The sequence below is a fragment of the Ornithorhynchus anatinus genome, chromosome 2 (assembly GCF_004115215.2).
Source record: "Ornithorhynchus anatinus isolate Pmale09 chromosome 2, mOrnAna1.pri.v4, whole genome shotgun sequence".
NCBI lineage: Eukaryota > Metazoa > Chordata > Mammalia > Monotremata > Ornithorhynchidae > Ornithorhynchus > Ornithorhynchus anatinus.
The window spans coordinates 99,644,392-99,663,125 of record NC_041729.1 but is presented as its reverse complement, the minus strand read 5'-3'; the positions used below and the strand labels follow the sequence as shown (position 1 = coordinate 99,663,125).

The window sequence follows — 18,734 nt, the reverse complement described above, 5'->3', positions numbered from 1 at the left end:
AAGTGACTATTTCAGCCCCTGCACCTGCTGGAATCATCCTGAGATAATAATAATAATGACAGCAATTATAATAATTGCGGTACTTATTAAATACTTGCTATGTACCGCAAGCTTCCATTCCTAGCTTGGCCAGTGGCTAGCGAGCGGAAGGCAGTCTGCTACAAGTCAAAACTCCCCTGTGCTGGGCTGCAGCAGCACGGGAGAGGGTCAAGGCCGAGACTCAGGTTTTCTGCACAGAAGAAGGCAGTGGTAAACCATTGCCTTTTTTTCCCATGAAAACTCTTTGGATAAACAACCAGAACGATTGCCGATGGAGGTGGGGTGTTCTGGGAGAGATGTGTCCACGGAGTCGCTTTGGATCGGAAACCGACAGCGGCATAAGACAAAATGTACCGCAAGCATAGAAACTCCTCACTCTAGGCTTCAAGGCTCTCCATCACCTTGTCCCTTCCTACCTCTCCTCCCTTCTCTCTTTCCATTGCCCACCCCGCACGCTCCGCTCCTCTGCCACCCACCTCCTCACCGTCACCCGCTCTCGCTTATCCCGCCGTCGACCCCCGGGCCACGTCCTCCCGCGGTCCTGGAACGCCCTCCCTCCTCACCGCCGCCAAACTAATTCTCTTCCCCTCTTCAAAACTCTACTTAGAGCTCACCTCCTCCAAGAGGCGTTCCCAGACTGAAAAGTCTCCCCTTTCCCCTCTGCTCCCTCTACCCCCACTTCACCTCTCCACAGCTAAGCCCTCTTTTCCCCCCTTTCCCTCTGCTCCTCCCCCTCTCTCTTCCCATCCCCTCAGCACTGTACTCGTCTGCTCAACTGTATATATCTTCATTACCCTATTTATTTTGTTAATGAGATGTACATCCCCTTGATTCTATTTATTTGCTATTGTTTTAATGAGACGTGCATCCCCTCGATTCTATTTATTGCTATTGTTCTTGTCTGTCCGTCTCCCCCGATTAGACTGTGAGCCCGTCAAAGGGCAGGGATTGTCTCTATCTGTTACCGATTTGTACAGTGCTCTGCACATAGTAAGTGCTCAATAAATACTATTGAATGAATAAATGATTGAATGAATGAATGAATAAATGAATGAATGAACTATATAGTTCTATGCTGGGATATACACAGTACAGTCAGATGGACACAATCCCTGTTCCACATGAAGCTCCCAGTCTGATGAGCAGGGAGAAGCTATAGTGAGATAAAGCTGTTCAAAGAAAGAGACAACTCTAGATTGTAAGCTCGTCGTGGGCAGGGAATGTGTCTATTGTACAGTCCTCTGCACGCAGTAAGTACTCAATAAACGCTATTGAATGAATCCAATGAGTGAAGGATGACTATCTCATGTTCTCATTCTATTTGATGCAAATAGGCTAATAACATCGTCACTGATCCCAGAGTACTTAGCTTCCATTTCTCCACTGAAAACCATAAAACGGACAAGCAATAGAAGTACGGATTACTATTCCTGCATCGTCTCAGCTGCATATGTCTGGATAGTTGGAGTTATTTTTGTTCTGTTTTTTCCAAAAGGAAGCAGTGTTAGGGCAGGGGCCCCGTCCAAGCCAGTTTACAGAGGATCTACTGAGGCAGCCTGCCTGTCAGTCTCCCAATCAATTCTGCTGTTGAACCCACACCGAGCCCTAGTAACTGCACCACCCTCTGTGATTGGATTTGCTGCTGGAAACTTCCGTGTTAAAAGGAAAGAAAAAAGAGAATGACACAGAATTTATAGTAATCAAAAAAAAAAAAACCTTCTATATTCTCCAGTCGGGTCTTCCTTGCTGGAAGCAAATGTAGAATTCTTCCTCCAACGTGAATATGGACTCTCCTAAATCTGTAATTAAGTCTCTTAGATAAGCCAAAAAATCATTACCCAGAGAGACCGCCTTTTTTTTTTTTTACATTCTCCACAATTAGTCACTTTCGGTTTAATAGATTATTAGGTGGTCTGTGGTGGGAATCTGGGATAAACCGTGTTCTTGAGTGTTTATCTCTTAAAAGTTGTTACTAATGAAGCCCATTTTCCCCTTTCAGTTGATTTCATAGGTGGGTTTGACTCTTACGGCTATCAAGGTCCACAGAAGACATCTCATTTACAGCTACAGCCCATGTACATGTAAGTACAGAACTTGGCGATTCGCGGCAGAGGGGCCCGGGAGATAGTATGGGATCATTAAACTGGAAGAATGATGTGGCTTTTACCGGAGGAAGAGGCGCAGATTTTCTTGATGACTGAATTCACCTACTCATTCGGTACTTTACTCTTCCTCCATAAAGATAGTTAATGACATATGCATCATTTTTTAATAATCTTAATTTTGCAAATAAGAATCTCATGAAGTCTACCCTAGCAGTATTAACAGGATCAATAATCGATGGTATTTACTGAGGCCTTACCGTGTGCAAAGCATTGTTCTGAACACTTGGCAGAGTACAATGGAGTAATGATGATGATGCTGATTATTACATTTCTTAGGGAAGCAGCATGACTCATTGGAAAGAGCCTGGGCTTGGGAATCAGAGGTCATGTGTTCTAATACCAGCTCCGCTGCTTGTCAGCTATGTGGCTTTGGGCAAGTCATTTAACTTCTCTGGGCCTCAGTTTTCTCATCTGTAAAATGAAGATGAAGACTGTGAGCGCCACGCGGGACAACCTGATCACCTTGCATCCCCTCCCACCAGTGCTTAGAACAGTGCTTCGCACATAGTAAGCACTTAACAAATGCCATCATTATTATTATTAAGTGTTTACTATGTGTCAAGCACTGTTCTAAGCCCTGGCATAGATACAAGTTAATCCGGTCGGATGTGGTCCCTGCATCACGTGGGGCTCATGGTTTTATTGGGGGGGCACAGGTATTTAACCCCCATTTTACAACTGAGGAAACTGAGGCACAGAGAAGTTAAGCGATTTGCCCAAGGTCACACAGCAGGCAATTGGCAGAGCTAGGATTAGAATCCATGTCCTCTGACTTCCTGGCCCGTGCTCTTTCCACTGCCGCATTTGCAACTTTCTTAACTGTCCACATATTTGGGGTTTTTTTATTGTTCTCAAGGAGTTAAATACACAAATGACATGATGCTTTGTCTATCCTTACTGTCTAGAAATGCAATCAACTTTCACTTCTTGGGAAATGGAGTGGAAATCACAATAGATTATCCAGTTCCCAGTTCCATCCTCATCCTTTCTCTTCAACACGCAAAATACCTGACCTATAATCAGTGGGATGAGCACAAAGGAGCAGTTTCCATGGGTAGCAGTGTAGTGGAGGCAGAGAATATCAGTGAGTTCAAGAGGAATATCCATAATTAGTTGGACAAGAAGTTTGTAATAGGTTACTAGAGAAGCAGCATAGCCCAGTGGACAGAGCATGGGCCTGGAAGTCAGAAGGACCTGGGTTCTAATCCTGATTCTGCCACTTGTCTGCTGTGTGACCTTGGGCAAGTCACTTCACTTTTCTGTACCTCAGTTACCTCATCTGGAAAATAGGAATTAATAATGTTGGTATTTGTTAAGCGCTTACTACGTGCAGAGCACTGTTCTAAGCGCTGGGGTAGATACAGGGGAATGAGGTTGTCCCACGTGAGGCTCACAGTCTTCATCCCCATTTTACAGATGAGGGAACTGAAGCAACGAGAAGTTAAGTGACTTGCCCACAGTCACACAGCTGACAAGGGGCAGAGTCGGGATTCGAACCCATGACCTCTGACTCCCAAGCCCGGGCTCTTTCCACTGAGCCACGCTGCTTCTCTAAGACTGTGAGGCCTATGTGGGACAGGGACTGTATCCAACCCAATTTGCTTGCACCCACCCCAGGGTTTAGTACAGTGCCTGGCACATAATGATAGTATTTTTTAAGTGCTTACTATGTGCCAAACACTGTTCTAAACACTAGGGGGCTACAAGGTAATCAGGTTGTCCCACGTGGGGCTCACAGTCTTAATCCCCATTTTACAGATAAGGTAACTGAGGCACAGAGAAGTGAAGTGACTTACCCAAAGTCACACAGCTGACAAGTGGTGGATCCAAGATTCAAACCCATGACCTCTAACTTCCAAACCTGCGCTTTTTCCACCGAGCCTCACTGTTTAATAGTAAGCATTTAGCAAAAACTACAATCATTGTCATTACTATTATTATTATTATCGTTATTAAGAAAGTTTGTGGTGGAGAAGGGGAAGTTAGAAGCCTGAGGAAAGGTTGATACAATTCACAGACAGTAGCTTCACAGTTTACTACAAGAGGAGAAGTTAGAGATGGAGAGGGAATGTGTTGGAAGAAATCTCCAGAACTCTGAGCGTGGGTGCCCAGGAGAGGACAAGTACTGGTTTCTTCAAATGCCCTGGGACCACTGTCAAAGGCAGAATCCAGGGCCATTAGTCTCACCCATTTGGCAATAATAATAATAATGGTATTTGTTAAGCACTTACTACATTCCAAGGACTGTACTAGGCGCTGGAGTACATACAAGATCATCAGGTCCCATACAGGACTCACGGTCTAAGTAGGAAGAGGTACAGGTATTGAATCCCCATTTTTCAGATGAGGGAACCGAAGCACCGAGAAGTTAAGTGACTTGCCCAAGGTCACGTAGCAGACAAGTACTGGGGCCGGGATTAGAACCCAGGTTCTCTGACTCCCAGATCGCTACTTTTTCCACTAGGCCATGCTGCTGCTTACGTTGCCAATTTCTTACGGCTTCCAGGCTTAGATCCAATTCCTGAAGGTATCACTGAAGGACAAAATTGAGTACAGTCCCTCTGGGAAGTGGCACGGAAAGAGCATAGGAGTGGTGTCACTGACCAACCTCGAAGGGGGGATCGAGTTTGTTTGGGATTCTGAGTCAAGATGAATGAGAGACCCCAGGTGGCACAATGGATAGGTGTTTATTAGTTACAACTGACGATCGATACAGATAGACGATCAGACAAGCGCTTCGATTGAGTTCCCTGTAGCTACTATTTAGTTAAATATAGTTGCGGGCCTCCTATCTCCTTCCTCGGGCGCCTCGGGGCAAGTCCATTACGGTATTTCGATATTCACGGATCCCACAGTTACCGATTGCCCCCGGAGTCTCCTGTCCTAACTTGGGCTGGTCCTATCCTCCGTCACTGCGGGTAGGGGTGCCCATTCCAGACCAGCTGCTGCCCTCTCCACAGCGGCTACGAAACCCGCCTTCCCCCAGCTCAGCCCGGCTTCTTCTACCCCTCCCCTTGATGCGGAAATGCTGAGCACTGCCACGTCCCCGTCTCGTGATTGTCCACGTGCTGGGGCCAACTGGACCATTTGCCCTTCGGCACGTATACCGTGCCAACCCACCGGTTGAGCGGAAAAGGGGCAGATAAAAGATCATCAAGTCCCGCTTGGGGCTCACAGTCTAAGAAGGAAGGGGAAGAGGTGTTGAATTCCCATTTTACAGATGAGGGACCTGAGGCACCGAGAAGTTAAGTGATTTGTCAAAGGTCACACAGCTTGGGCTCCTGAATACCTCATTAGAGACCCTCAAGGGCTCGGGATAGGAAGAGGGGGTGGAGGGAGTAGAAGTCCACAACCGGGAGTCAAATTTCTGGTTCCCCATTCTGCCATTTGCCTGTTTTGTGACCTTGGACAGGTCACTTAAATTCTCTGTGTTTTCGTTTCTTCATCTTAAAATAAGGAGAAAATGCCTCCCTTTTAGATGGTGAGTCCCACATGGGCTAGGGACTATATCCAATCCAACTACCTTGTGCCTATCTGAGTGCTTAACATCGTGCTTGGCACACAGTAAGCAATCAATAAAGGCCATCATCACCATTATTAAAACAGTCACGGAATTTCATTTGTACAAATACGAAAGTTAACCGATGGACCCATTACCATGTGACCATCTCCTTAGTACTGTCTAATGCCTTCACTTCGTAGGGGTGGATTTGAGAAACTGCATCTTTAGCTTTGGGTCATTGTCCTGCAGGAATGACCATGTCTTGGATTTTTCTGGAACCTCTCCCCTAAAGGCATCAAAGCCATCCAAGAACCCCTAAATCCTCTCTGATATTATGGCCGGTGACTTGAAGGGCAGGATGCTTGAGCCTCCTTTCTCTTAGGATTCCAAGTGTCTGAGGGTCACCTGTAATCATGTTGCATTCAGTAACCTTGAGACAAAAGGTTTGGAATTGTTATGGACAAAAGGGCCATAGGCTATAAAAGAAGCACCAAAAGTAACAGGTTTCCCTACCGGACAGCTCTAGTTCCTTATCATCTGCCGGCAGACCCACCGACTCCCCACACGTTATAAATACCTAGGAAATTCTGCCTTTTCTGTGCATTATTCAGAAGGGTGGGGGCCAGGGTAACCAAATAGAAATCTGTAATAATAATAATGTTGGTATTTGTTAAGCGCTTACTTTGTACAGAGCACTGTTCTAAGCGCTGGGGTAGACACAGGGGAATCAGGTTGTCCCACGTGGGGCTCACAGTCTTCATCCCCATTTTACAGATGAGGTCACTGAGGCACAGAGAAGTTAAGTGACTTGCCCACAGTCACACAGCTGACAAGTGGCAGAGCTGGAATTCGAACCCATGACCTCTGACTCCAAAGCCCGTGCTCTTTCCACCGAGCCACGCTACTTCTCTGTACTCCATCAGTCAATCAATCATATTTATCGAGCACTTATGGTGAGCAGAGCATTGTACTAAGGGCTTGGGAGAGTACAATAACAGTATAACAGAGTTAGGTATCACATTCCCTGCCCACAATAAGCTTACAGTCTAGAGGGGGAGACAGGCATTAATATAAATAAATAAATTACAGATATTACATAGGTGCAGTGGAGCTGAGGTAGGGGTGAATAAAGGGAGCAAATCCCTGGGCAAGGGTGTGGCAGAAGGGAGTGAGAGGAAAGAAAATAAGGGCTTAATCAGGGAAGGCCCCTTGGAGGAGATAGGCCTTCAATAAGGCTTTGAAGGTGGAGAGTAATTGTCTGTCAGATATATAGAGAGGATTTAATCAGGCTAGAGGCAGGATGAAGGTGAGAGGTCAGCAGTGAGATAGATGAGGTGGAGGTACAGTGAGTAGGTTGGCATTAGAGGAGCAAATTGTGCAGGCTGGGTTATAATAGGAAACTAGTAAAATAAGGTAGGAGGGGGCGAGGTGATTGAGTGCTTTCAAGCTAATGGTAAGGAGTTTCTGTTTCATGTAGAGGTGGATGGGAAATCACTGGAGGTTCTTGCGGAGTGAAGAAACACCGACTCAGTTTTTTGTAGGAAAATGATCTGATCAGCAGGGAGAGGTATGGCCTGGAGTGGGGAGAGACAGGGGATTATCTACAAATAATCCAAATATCTGTAAGCTCATTATGGGCAAGGAACGTTTTTACCAACTCTATTATATTGGACTCTCCCAGGCATCTAGTACAGCGTCCTGCACACAGAGAGCTCTCAATAAATACCAGTGATTTTGCCTCTTTAAATTCCCCAGTCTTTTCTTTTGAGTTTCCTCTCCTGCCCTCTTGTGGAAATATTTGTGAGCAGCTGATGATCAAGAAACCGGTCGTGGAAACCCCTCGTTCATTAAATGAGAACTGCCTGAATATTGTCTCCTGTCATCAGCACAGGGAGTCCCTTCCCTGAGATAACAATAAAAATAATAATAACACTGTTGGTATTTGTTAAGCGCTTACTATGTGGAGAGCCCTGTTCTCAGCGCTGGGGTAGATACAGGGTAATCAGTTGCCCCACATGAGGCTCACAGTCTTAATCCCCATTTTCCAGATGAAGGAACTGAGGCACAGAGAAGTGAAGTGACTTGCCCACAGTCACACAGCTGACAAGTCGTAGAGCCGGGATTCAAACCCATGGCCTCTGACTCCCAAGCCCGGGCTCTTTCCACTGAGCCACCGCTGCTTCTCCGTGTTTAAGCCCTCTCAGTTCTCCTCACCGCCCCTAGGAGAAATGAGGCTATTCCATACTGCCTTCGCTCTTCCTAGTAATATTTGCTAATGATGTTTGTTAAATGCTTACAGTGCCAACCACTGAGTGCTTAGTATAGTGCTAAGCACTAAGCGCTGGGTAGATACGAGATACTCAGGTTGAACACAGTCCCTGTCGACATGAGGATCGCCGTCTAATAAGGGAGAAGGAATTATCCCCATTTTACCTTGAGGAAATCGAGGCACAGAGAAGTTAAGTGACTTGTCCAACCCCCGCTATACTATAACCTCGTTGTGGGCAGGGAATGTGTCTGTGATATTGTTATGCTTATTCTCCCAAGCACTTAGTACAATATGACAGTATAATAGACTTAGTAATCGCATTCCCTGCCCACAATAAGCTTACAGTCTAGAGGGGGAGACAGGCATTAATATAAATAAATAAATTACAGATATTACCTAGGTGCTATGGAGCTGAGGTAGGGGTGAATAAAGGGAGCAAATCCATGGGCAAGGGATTTGCAGACAGTAAGCACTCAATAAATATGACTGACTGAAAAATGGCAGAGCTAATATTAGAAGCCAGGTCCTCTGATTTCCAAACATGTGAGCTTTCCAATAGGCCACACTGCTTCTCTTGTTTGTCAGAGGCGGAATATATCCCAATACTTATAGGATTTCCTATACTAATGAGATTTCCATAGTACCCATTCAATAAATCAATCGATCAATTGCATTTATTAAGTGCTCGCTGTGTGCAGAGCACTGCACTAAAGCACCTGGGAGAGTAGTCTATAGCAGAGTTAGTAGACTGGTTGCCTGCCCACAATTGGCTTACAGGCCAGAGGAAGAATTTCATCATGCAGAAACTAGCGCATGTGAATGGAGAACTATGTCTTCTACTTCTCAGGTAGGCTCAGGAGAAGCAGCGTGGCTCAGTGGAAAGAGCCCAGGTTTGGGAGTCAGAGGTCGTGGGTTCGAATCCCGGCTCCACCGCTTGTCAGCTGTGTAACCTTGAGCAAGTCACTTAACTTCTCTGTGCCTCGGTTACCTCATCTCTCAAATGGGGATGAAGACTGTGAGCCCTACGTGGGACAACCTGATTACCTTGTATCTACCCCAGCACTTAGAACAGTGTTTGGCACATAGTAAGAGCTTAACAAATACCAGCATTATTATTATTAGGCAGACAACCAATCGAGAGTATTTATTGCCTGCCTTCTGTGTGCAGACAACTAAACTAAACATCTGGGACAGTACAATAGAGTTAGAAGCCCTTGTCTTGTCTTATGCCGTCCAGTTATCTCCGACCCATAGCAACGCCCTGGACACATCTCTGCCAGAACACCTCACCTTCATCTGCAGTCGTTCTGATAGTGGATCGATAGAGTTTTCTGGGTAATATTATGGAAGTGCTTTACCGTTGCCCCAAGCTCATATTCTCCCAAGCACCTTGTTTAATCAATCAATAGTATTTATTATTATTAATAATAATAATTGAGGTATTTGTTAAGCGCTTGCTATGTTTAAGGCACTGTTACTGAGCACTTACTGTGTGCAGAACAGTGTACTAAGTACTTGGAAAAGTATAGTACAACAGAGTTGTTCATTCATTCCATCGTACTTATTGAACGTTTACTGTGTGCGGAGCACTGTACTAAGCTCTTGGGAAGTACAATTCAGCAACAGAGACAATCCCTACCCAACAACGGGCTCACAGTCTAGAAGTTGTTAGACATGTTCTCTGCTCATAAGGACCTTACAGTCTATTATTATTATTATTAATCATACTTATCGAGCGCTTACTGGGTGCAAAGCACCGTATTAAGTGCTTAGAAGAGTCTTGTCTTATGCCGTCGAGTCATTTCCGACCCATAGCGATACCACGGACGCATCCCTCCCAGATCGCTCTGCTCTCCATCTGTAATCGTTCTGGCAGTGATTCCATAGAATTTTCTTGGTAAAAATCCAGAAGTGGTTTACCATCGCCGCCTTCCGTGCAGTAAACCTGACTGTCCGCCCTCGACTCTCTCCCGTGCCGCTGCTGCCCAGCATGGGTGAGTTTTGACCTGTAGCCGATTGCCTTCCGCTAGCTAGACACTGCCCAAGCTAGAAATGGAATGGAGAGGTCTCTGCTTGACTCTCCCTCCCATCGCCGAGACTAATAGGGTACTGGAAACTCTCCAGGTGTGACCCTGAGAGGGGGGCTTGGGAGAGTATAATATAACAATTACGATATACATTATAACGGTTTACAGGGGGAGCTTACAGTCCACAAGGCTCTGAAAACAGTAGAGACTCAGTTCAGTACACAATACAAACTAGATCTCAGTGCAATGTTCTGCATGCAGTAGGTACTCAGTCCAGTGCTGTGCACATATAGGCATTCACCTACACTGCTCTGCACATAGTAGTTATTCAGTACGGTGCTTCACATCCTGAGCATACCCAGTATAGTGGTGCAGTAAGTGCTCAATAAATACTACCTAAAGAGTGACGTTCACAAAGCGTGGCCTCATCTGAATTTCCGGACATTTCAGCACGGGAGGAATTGTCGCTACGTCCCCAGTTTCGGGTCGACTGCTGTTTTCATTCCCCTCCAGAAAAAAAAATGCTCCTTCTATCCAGCTCATGAAATTCCCCTGTGGAGAGCGATGGACTATGACCTTCCCAAATTGAGCAATGGTATTATTTGCCAAAGCTAATTAATCCGGGGAGGAAATCTTATTCCAGGAATAATGGGGAATTCTCCCCAAATTATCACCTTTTACAGGTAGTTTGTCTCCCATATGAAATCAGTTTGTCAACATACAGCTGTCCTCTGTCCTCAGAAGAGACACACTGACATTGAAATTCACCCAAGGGTATGTGTGTGAGACCTTTTGTCTAAGAGTGCAATTAAGGGGGGAAAAAACACAGCTCTTGTGCTACCAACTGATCTTCAGGAATTAGTCGCCTAGTGATCAATCCATCAATCAATATTGTTGATTGAGCACCTACAGTGAGCAGAATGCTGTACTAAGCACTTGGGAGAGTACGACAAATGACACGTTCTCCGCCCTCAAGGGGCTTACGGTTTAAAGGGAGGTGAATGTCAGTCATTCACTCATGAAGGATTTCTGCTTCTGGCACTTCGGGAAGTCATCGAAAATTAATTGAAAAAGAAAAGGTCAAGCATCATGCCATCGATTCAACTGTTAATAACTTGTTGACAGCCTGTTCATTGATCAAGACGATGAAGGAAGATCTGGATCAGTTTATCTGCACCTGCCCCCTGATAAAGAGGTGAAACCAGCTTCCTCTGTTCTGGCAGACAAGAATCTGGTCTCCCACAGGACAATGTGCCATTAGCAGAAACCTCCTCCCCTAGGAGAGAGGGAACTGTACCATTAAAGCCCTTGCTTGCTCCAGTCAGAGAAAGGGAAGCTGTGACTGGTTGTACCTGGTGCTGGGATTTGTCGAGCGATATTTTATTAACAATGTTGTTGATGGACTGTTTTGTAGAGAAGCAGCATGACCTAGGGGAAAGAGCAGGGGACTGGGAGTCAGAGGTCCTGAGTTCTAATCCCAGCTCTGCCACTTGCCTGCCATGTGACCCTGGGCAAGTCACTTAACTTTTCTGGGCCTCAGTTTCCTCATCTGAAAAACGGGGATTCAATCCTGAACTCCTTCCTACTTAGACTGTTGGACAGGGACCGTGTCTGATCCATCCTAATACAGAGTAAGCACTTAACAAATATTATTATTGTTTGGGGGAGGGATTAATCTGGGAATGCTTCCTAGAGATGACTTTTCAGGAGGGTTTTAAGGACGTGGTATGGTGAAACTGAGAGAGGGAGAGTGTCCTGGATGGGGAAAGGCATGAGCCATGGTGGGGAGAGAGGGTCAAGGGGGAGGGATGGGAAAGAGGCTGATAACTTGCTTGGGAAGAGCAAAGAGCATGAACTAAAGTGAAGCTGGAAAGTAAAAGGGAGACAACTGGTGGAGAGTCTTAAAACTGACGGTCCAGAGGATAACGACATCGGCGTGATTTTCACTCTGTCCTGGTGTTGGGGTGCCCGGGGTACCCCTACTCCCTCCCCCACCCCATGCCGTGTGCTTATTCGATGTACTCTAATTTGTTTACGCAGCCAGAGGGTGCTTCAGCCTCGATGCTGCATACTTTCACTCTCTGCTTTCCACTTTCTTCGTGTCCTTGCCAAAAATTATAATAATAATAATGATGACGATGGTATTTTTTAAGCACGGTTCTAAGTGCTAGGGTAGATACATGCTAATCGTACTGGACACAGGACTGTCTCACGTAATAATAATAACAATAACGATGATGATGGCATTTGTTAAGCTCTGACTCTGTGCCAGGTACTGTACTGAGCGCTGGAATGTACAAGGAAATCATGTTGGACACAGTCCCTGCCCCACATGGGGCTCACAGTCTTAATCCCCATTTTACAGATGAAGGAACTGAGGCACAGAGAAGTTAAGTAACTTGCTGAAGTTCAAAGGGAGAAAGGACTTATCAGCTGATCCATCAATATCATTTATTGGGTGTATACTGTCAATCAAACAGTCAGTGGTATTCAATGAGCACCTACTGTGTGCAGAGCACTTGGGAGAGTACAGTACAATGAAGTAGGAACTTTAAAATTAAAGGGGAGACAGACATTAAAATAAATTACAGGTGGTTATGTGCATAACTGCTATGAGGCTCAAAGGGTCAGTGAATGTCAAAATGCTTACCAGATACCAAGTGTTGTGTGCAGAGTAGATTCTCGTGCACAGGTTCCCATCTTTTCCTTTTTTAATAATTATGGTATTTGTTAAGTGCTTACTATGTGCAGAGCACTGTTCTAAGCACTGGGGTAGATACAGGGTAATCGGATTGTCCCACGTGGGGCTCACATTGTTTTAATCCCCATTTTTATAGATGAGGGAACTGAGGCCCAGAGAAGTTAAGTGACTTGCCCAAGGTCACCCAGCAGACAAGTGGCGGAGTCGATATTAGAACCCACGACCTCTGACTCCCAAGCCCGGGCTCTTTCCACTGAGCCACGCTGCTTCTCTTTTTTTGAGAAGCAGTGTGATGTAGTGGATAGAGCACGAGCCTGGGAATCAGAGGGGCCTGGGTTCTAGTCCTGGCTTCACTTCTTGTCTGCTGTATGACCTTGGGCAAGTCACTTGACTTCTCTGTTCCTCAGTTACCTCATCTGAAAAATTGAGATTAAAACTGTGAGCCCGATATGAGACCTGGATTGTGTCCAACCTGATTGCCTTGTCTCCACCCCAGCGCTTAGAACAGCTCCTTCTACATAGAAAGCGCTTAACAAATACCAAAAAGAGTACTAAGCGCTTGGAGGAGCACTACAGAGTAAATAGATACCATCCCTTTGAGCGAGAGTCCACCCCGCACTCAGTTTTCTCCCCAGTGCATCTCTTCTTTATCCAAGACTTGTAAAGCAGAGCGATCCAGCACTCGGGGCTGATTTCTGTTTCAGCACCCTGACGGCGTTACACGGCCCACTGGGGAGAGCTGAGAGAAAATCTCTACCCTGAGAGAGATGTGCTGTGAAAAATGCTCTCGCCCGGGTACCCCCTTCCTCTTGTTACAGCCGGGCCACCAGGGAGACTGGTGGGGGGTGGACTGCGGGAGACCCCCAGGGTCTGGGGGTCAGGAAAGTATGAGGGGGGCCAATTCTGGGGTCGCGGCCCCAGAGTTTCTCGACAGTACCGACGAGCACCCCCCAGCAGAACTTGGCTGTTGGTTCTCAGAAGGCCAAGCAGTGTGGCTTAGTGGAAAAAGCACAGGCTTTGGAGTCAGAGGTTGTGGGTTCTAATCCCCAGTTCCACCACTTGTCAGCTCTGTGACTTTGGGCAAGTCACTTCACTTCTCTGTGCCTCAGTTACCTCTTCTGTAAAATGGGGATTAAGACTGTGAGCCCCACATGGGATAACCTGATTACCTTGTATCTCCTCCAGTGCTTAAAACAGCACTTGGCACATAGTAAGTGCTTAATAAATATCATTATTATTATTATTTTAACTGTGGGGTTTTCACTACAGGAGATGGGAGTCAGGCAGGCAGGCGACCTTGGTCCCAAAAGATGATCTGAAAACACTGCTACAAATTCATTTAAAGAGGAGGCAGTTTTGCGCTCCTCAGATGCTAAGATGGTTCTTTTCATTTGAAGGGGAACCAGGCAGATTGGTTTCCAGCACTTACATCCATATCTGTAACAATTTATTTATATTCAACATCGTCTCACTTCTAGATCATAAGCTCGCTGTCGGCAGGAACGTGGCTCAGTGAAAAGAGCCTGGGCTTGGGAGTCAGAGGTCATGGGTTTGAATCCCAGCTCTGCTACTTGTCAGCTGTGTGACTGTGGGCAAGTCACTTCACATCTCTGTGCCTCAGTTACCTCATCTGTAAATTGGGGATTAACTGTAAGCCTCACGTGGGATGACCTGATTACCCTGTATCTACCCCAGCACTTAGAACAGTGCTCTGCACATAGTAAGCGCTTAACAAATATGCTCTGCACATAGTAAGCGCTTAACAAATACCAACGTTAGTATAATTATTATATCGTTATATCATGCTCCCCTGAGCACTTAATGCAGTGCTCTGTACACAGTAAGTGCTCAATAAATATGAATGACCGACTGACTTCCCGACCAGGCGGGGCGACGTGCAGATTACATGCTGTTGGTCTGAGAGGACATTAATCTGTGGACACCTGGCTCATCCTCGCTCCTAAGAGCCCGGGTCTCTAAGACGGCTGGTTCTTTTAGAGACCTACCTGCTTCACGTGGCCCAGAGCAGATGTTTACTCGGTCTAGGCCCACAGCCGCCTCCAGGGATATTTCCGGCGATGCTGAAGAGATCACCGGAGAAGATTGCATTCTCTCTTGCCTGCCAAAGCATAAACCAATTCAAATCCATTTGTCCCCAGAAATAGGCTGTTCCACCCGAGTAAGTGAGCTCTGAAAGTGAGAGGAGGCTTGGGTAGAAATTGTAAAAAGCTATTTGAAGCCCCTTTTGTGTGATTCGGAGATGCTGGGGAAGGGAGAAAGCAGGGTGGCTTAATGGAAAGGGCGGGGGCCTGAGAGTCAAGAGAACTGGGGGGTTCTAATCCTGGCTCAGCTGCTTCAGGTCACATCTCCCTCAAAAGGTCTTTCCCGATGAAGCCCCCTTTTCCCCGGCTCCCTCTTCCTATATTGTGGTATTTGTTAAGCGCTTACTATGTGCAAAGCACTGTTCTAAGCTGCTGGCGGATATACGGTGATCAGGTTGTCCCACGTGGGGCTCACAGTTTCGAACCCCATTTGATAGATGAGGTAACTGAGGCACAGAGAAGTTAAGTGACTTGCCCAAGGTCACACAGCTGACTAGCGGCAGAGCCGGGATTAGAACCTGTGACCTCTGACTCCTAAACCCGCGCTCTTTCCACTGAGCCACGCTGCTTCATACGGGTCATCTGGGCACTTGGATCTGTGACCCTTGGCTATATGGTATTCACCTCACCCTCATCCCGACAGTACTTAAATATAGATCTGAAATTTCTTTATTCGGATTAATGTCTTTCTCCCCCTCTGGATTGTAAACTCGTGAGTAGGAAACATGTCTACTGGCTCTCCCAAGTGCTAGTGCAGTGCTCTGCACGCAGTAAGCACTGTGTGTTTACTAATCCCACTTCCACCACTTGTCAGCTGTGTGACTTTGGGCAAGTCACTTCACTTCTCTGGGCCTTGGTTTCCTCATCTGTAAAATGGGGATTAAAGACTGTGAGCCCCACGTGGGACAACTTGATTACCCTGTAACCTCCCAGTGCTTAGAACAGTGCTTGGCACATAATGTTGGTATTTGTTAAGCACTCACTATGTGCGGAGCACTGTTCTAAGCGCTGGGGTAGATATGGGTAATAAGGTTGTCCCACGTGGGGCTCACAGTCTTCATCCCCATTTTACAGATGAGGTCACTGAGGCCCAGAGAAGTGAAGTGACTTGCCCACAGTCACACAGCTGACAAGTGGCAGAGCTGGGATTCGAACCCATGACCTCTGATGGTATTATTATGATGGTATTCCTCATCTCATCTGTTCATCCATTCACCTGGACTCCATCCCCATCAAACTGTGAGCCCTTCGTGGGACATGGGCCCTGTCTGATCAATAATAATAATAATGATTGTGGCATTTGTTAAGTGTTTAATGTGTTCCAAGCACTGTACTACGTGCTGGGGTAGATACAAGTTAATCTGTTTGGACACAGTCCCTGGCCCACATGGGGGGCACAGTCTCAATCCCCATTTTACAGATGAGGGAACCAAGAGAAGTGAAGTGACTTGCCCAAGGTCACACAGCAGACAATAGCGGAGCCAGGATTAGAACCCGGGACCTTCTGACTCTCAGGCCCTTGCTCCATCCACCAGGCCACGCTGCTTCTCCTATTGTATCAGATCAGATTGTATTGTATGTACCCCAGGACTTGGCACATAGTAAGTGTTGAACGAAGATCACAGTTTTTATTATGATTACTAATATCATTACCATTATGGAATCACAGACACCGTACCATTCCTGGTGGATTACCAACATCTTTTTCTCATTTCTCTCTTTCAGGTCCAAGTAAGCAGGGTGGCCTGCAAACACACCAACTCAAGGGCCTTTCAGAGAACTCAATTCCCAACAGGCTCCTCAGTCTTATAAAGAGCAAGCAGCAACCTGTCAGTGGGTTTGAAAATTTAGAAAAAAAAACCCCACCAAACCCTAAGCATATGGTCAGACATTAAAAAGGAAAGAAAAGAAAGAAAGAAAAAAACCTGGTTCCAACTGGCTTCTTCTTTCTCACACACGCATACAAAAACACACACTCACTCCCAAGCGCTTAGTACAGTACTCTGCAGACAGTAAGCGCTCGATAAATATGATCGATGTTCATACACACACTTGGCACATGCACACGCGCACACACACACTCCCAAACACTTAGAACAGTGCTCTGCAGACAGTAAGCGCTCAATAAATAGGATTGATGCTCACACATACAAACACACACTGCCAAGCACTTAGTACAGTGCTCTGCACATAGTGAGTGCTCAGCAAACGCGATTGACTCACACACATGCACACACTTACACACAAACACGCACACTCCCAAGTGCTTAGTACAGTGCTCTGCACACAGTAAGTGCTCAATAAACACGATTGACTCTCTCTCACACACACACACACTCCCAAGTGCTTAGTACAGTGTGCTCGATAAATACGATTGACTTTCTCTCTCACACACAGACACACGTACACACACACTCCCAAGCACTTAGTACAGTGCTCTGCACATAATAAGTGCTCAATAAATACGATTGACTGTCTCTCACACACACACTCTCAAGTGCTTAGTACAGTGCTCTCACATAGTAAGTGCTCAATAAATACGATTGACTCTCTCTCACACACACTCTCAAGTGCTTAGTACAGTGCTCTGAACACACTAAGTCTTCAATAAATACCATTGACACTCTTTCTCTCTCACACACATACACACACACTCCCAAGAGCTTAGTGTAGTGTTCTGCATTCACTAGGCCCTCAATAAATGCGATCGACTCTCTCTCTCTGTTTCTCTCTCGCGCACACACACTCACTCACAGACACACACTGACACCACACACAACCGGGCAGACTTCCTCGCCCCGCCGCCCGATTTCGCGATCTCCGAGGGACGAGCGGGTCGGAAAGGAGAAGCGGACGTGCCCTTTGCTGGCCATCCCCTGCCCCACCTTCCTCCGCGGCAGCCCGGTCCTGGTCCGGTCCTGGTCCGGCCCGAGGGATGGAGCCACCCGGCCCAGGCCGTCCAGCCCAACGTACTGACCTCGCCTTAACGCGCCCAAGCTGCGCACCAGACTGACCTCAGCGCGCAGCGGGGAGTTCGGAAACCTCCTCTCCATCCGCCCCTTTCCCAAAACGTTCTCCCGCGGGCGGACGAGACGGCCTCGCTCAACAGCCCCGGGGAGGGGGTGGATGGCGGAAAAGGTAGATGCCGCCGGCTGAGGTCTTTCCCGGAGATAGACCCCCCCGGCGGTTGGGAAAGGCCACTCCATCCACGACAGTCAAGCCAACAGGAACCTTCCGTCTCATCGGTAAAAAAAACCCCACCGGGGGAGTCCACATCGGGCAGATGCCCAGCTCCCGTCATCCACTGAAACGACTCTTCAACCAACCCACCGCAGAACCAGAGCCGCTTGACCCCGTCGTTTTTATTTATTGCATCGTAGGTCCTTTTCTAAGTAACTAGAAACGTGTCTTTTACTAACTAGAGAGACATCCGCAGATTTCTATCAACCGAGGCCAACTAAATATGTATTAGCTAGGTTTACTCTTTTATATCTAACTCAAATGGAAGATTCTATGTAAGTGAACCTTTTTTTTTTCGTTTTCTAACTTCAGCATACGAGATTATTTTTTTGGGGGGGTGGGCGAAGGGGAGATAGTTACCTTGGTGAAATATTTGAGATCTCTGTGGTATTTGGGGGATCCGTTGTGTCTCCGAGTGTGTATTTTAATCTTCCTGTATTATTGTGGCTGAAGAACCTGTGCTGTTACGTAGCTGGCAACAAGATGCCTTTGGGAACTTATTAGTAGGTCAATGTGTTTATGAAATACTCTGAACTCCTAGGAAATTTCGTATCGTTTAGAATTTGATCTGTAATTCCAGGCCCTCGAGGTGGGGGGCTTTCATTAGAGGATGACATACGCTGCTCAGGCTTTTTTAGGACCTTGTTTCTTGCTTTCCCTTGGGCCGGGCCTAGAGGCGCCCAAAAGAT

The 18,734-nt window shown here is 46.6% G+C and overlaps 1 protein-coding gene across 1 annotated transcript in view; it reads left to right on the top strand.

Annotated features, from left to right (window-relative positions):
- The window catches only part of NKAIN2 (sodium/potassium transporting ATPase interacting 2), a 1,127,517-nt gene extending 1,110,814 nt beyond the window's left edge, over window positions 1-16,703 (top strand). Inside the window, exons 6-7 of the mRNA XM_029058747.1 lie at window positions 2,039-2,120; window positions 16,531-16,703. Coding sequence (XP_028914580.1) covers window positions 2,039-2,120; window positions 16,531-16,540 — 92 coding nt within the window. The 3' untranslated portion in view covers window positions 16,541-16,703. The remainder of the gene's footprint in view (window positions 1-2,038; window positions 2,121-16,530) is intronic.
- The last annotated feature ends 2,031 nt before the right edge of the window (window positions 16,704-18,734 follow it).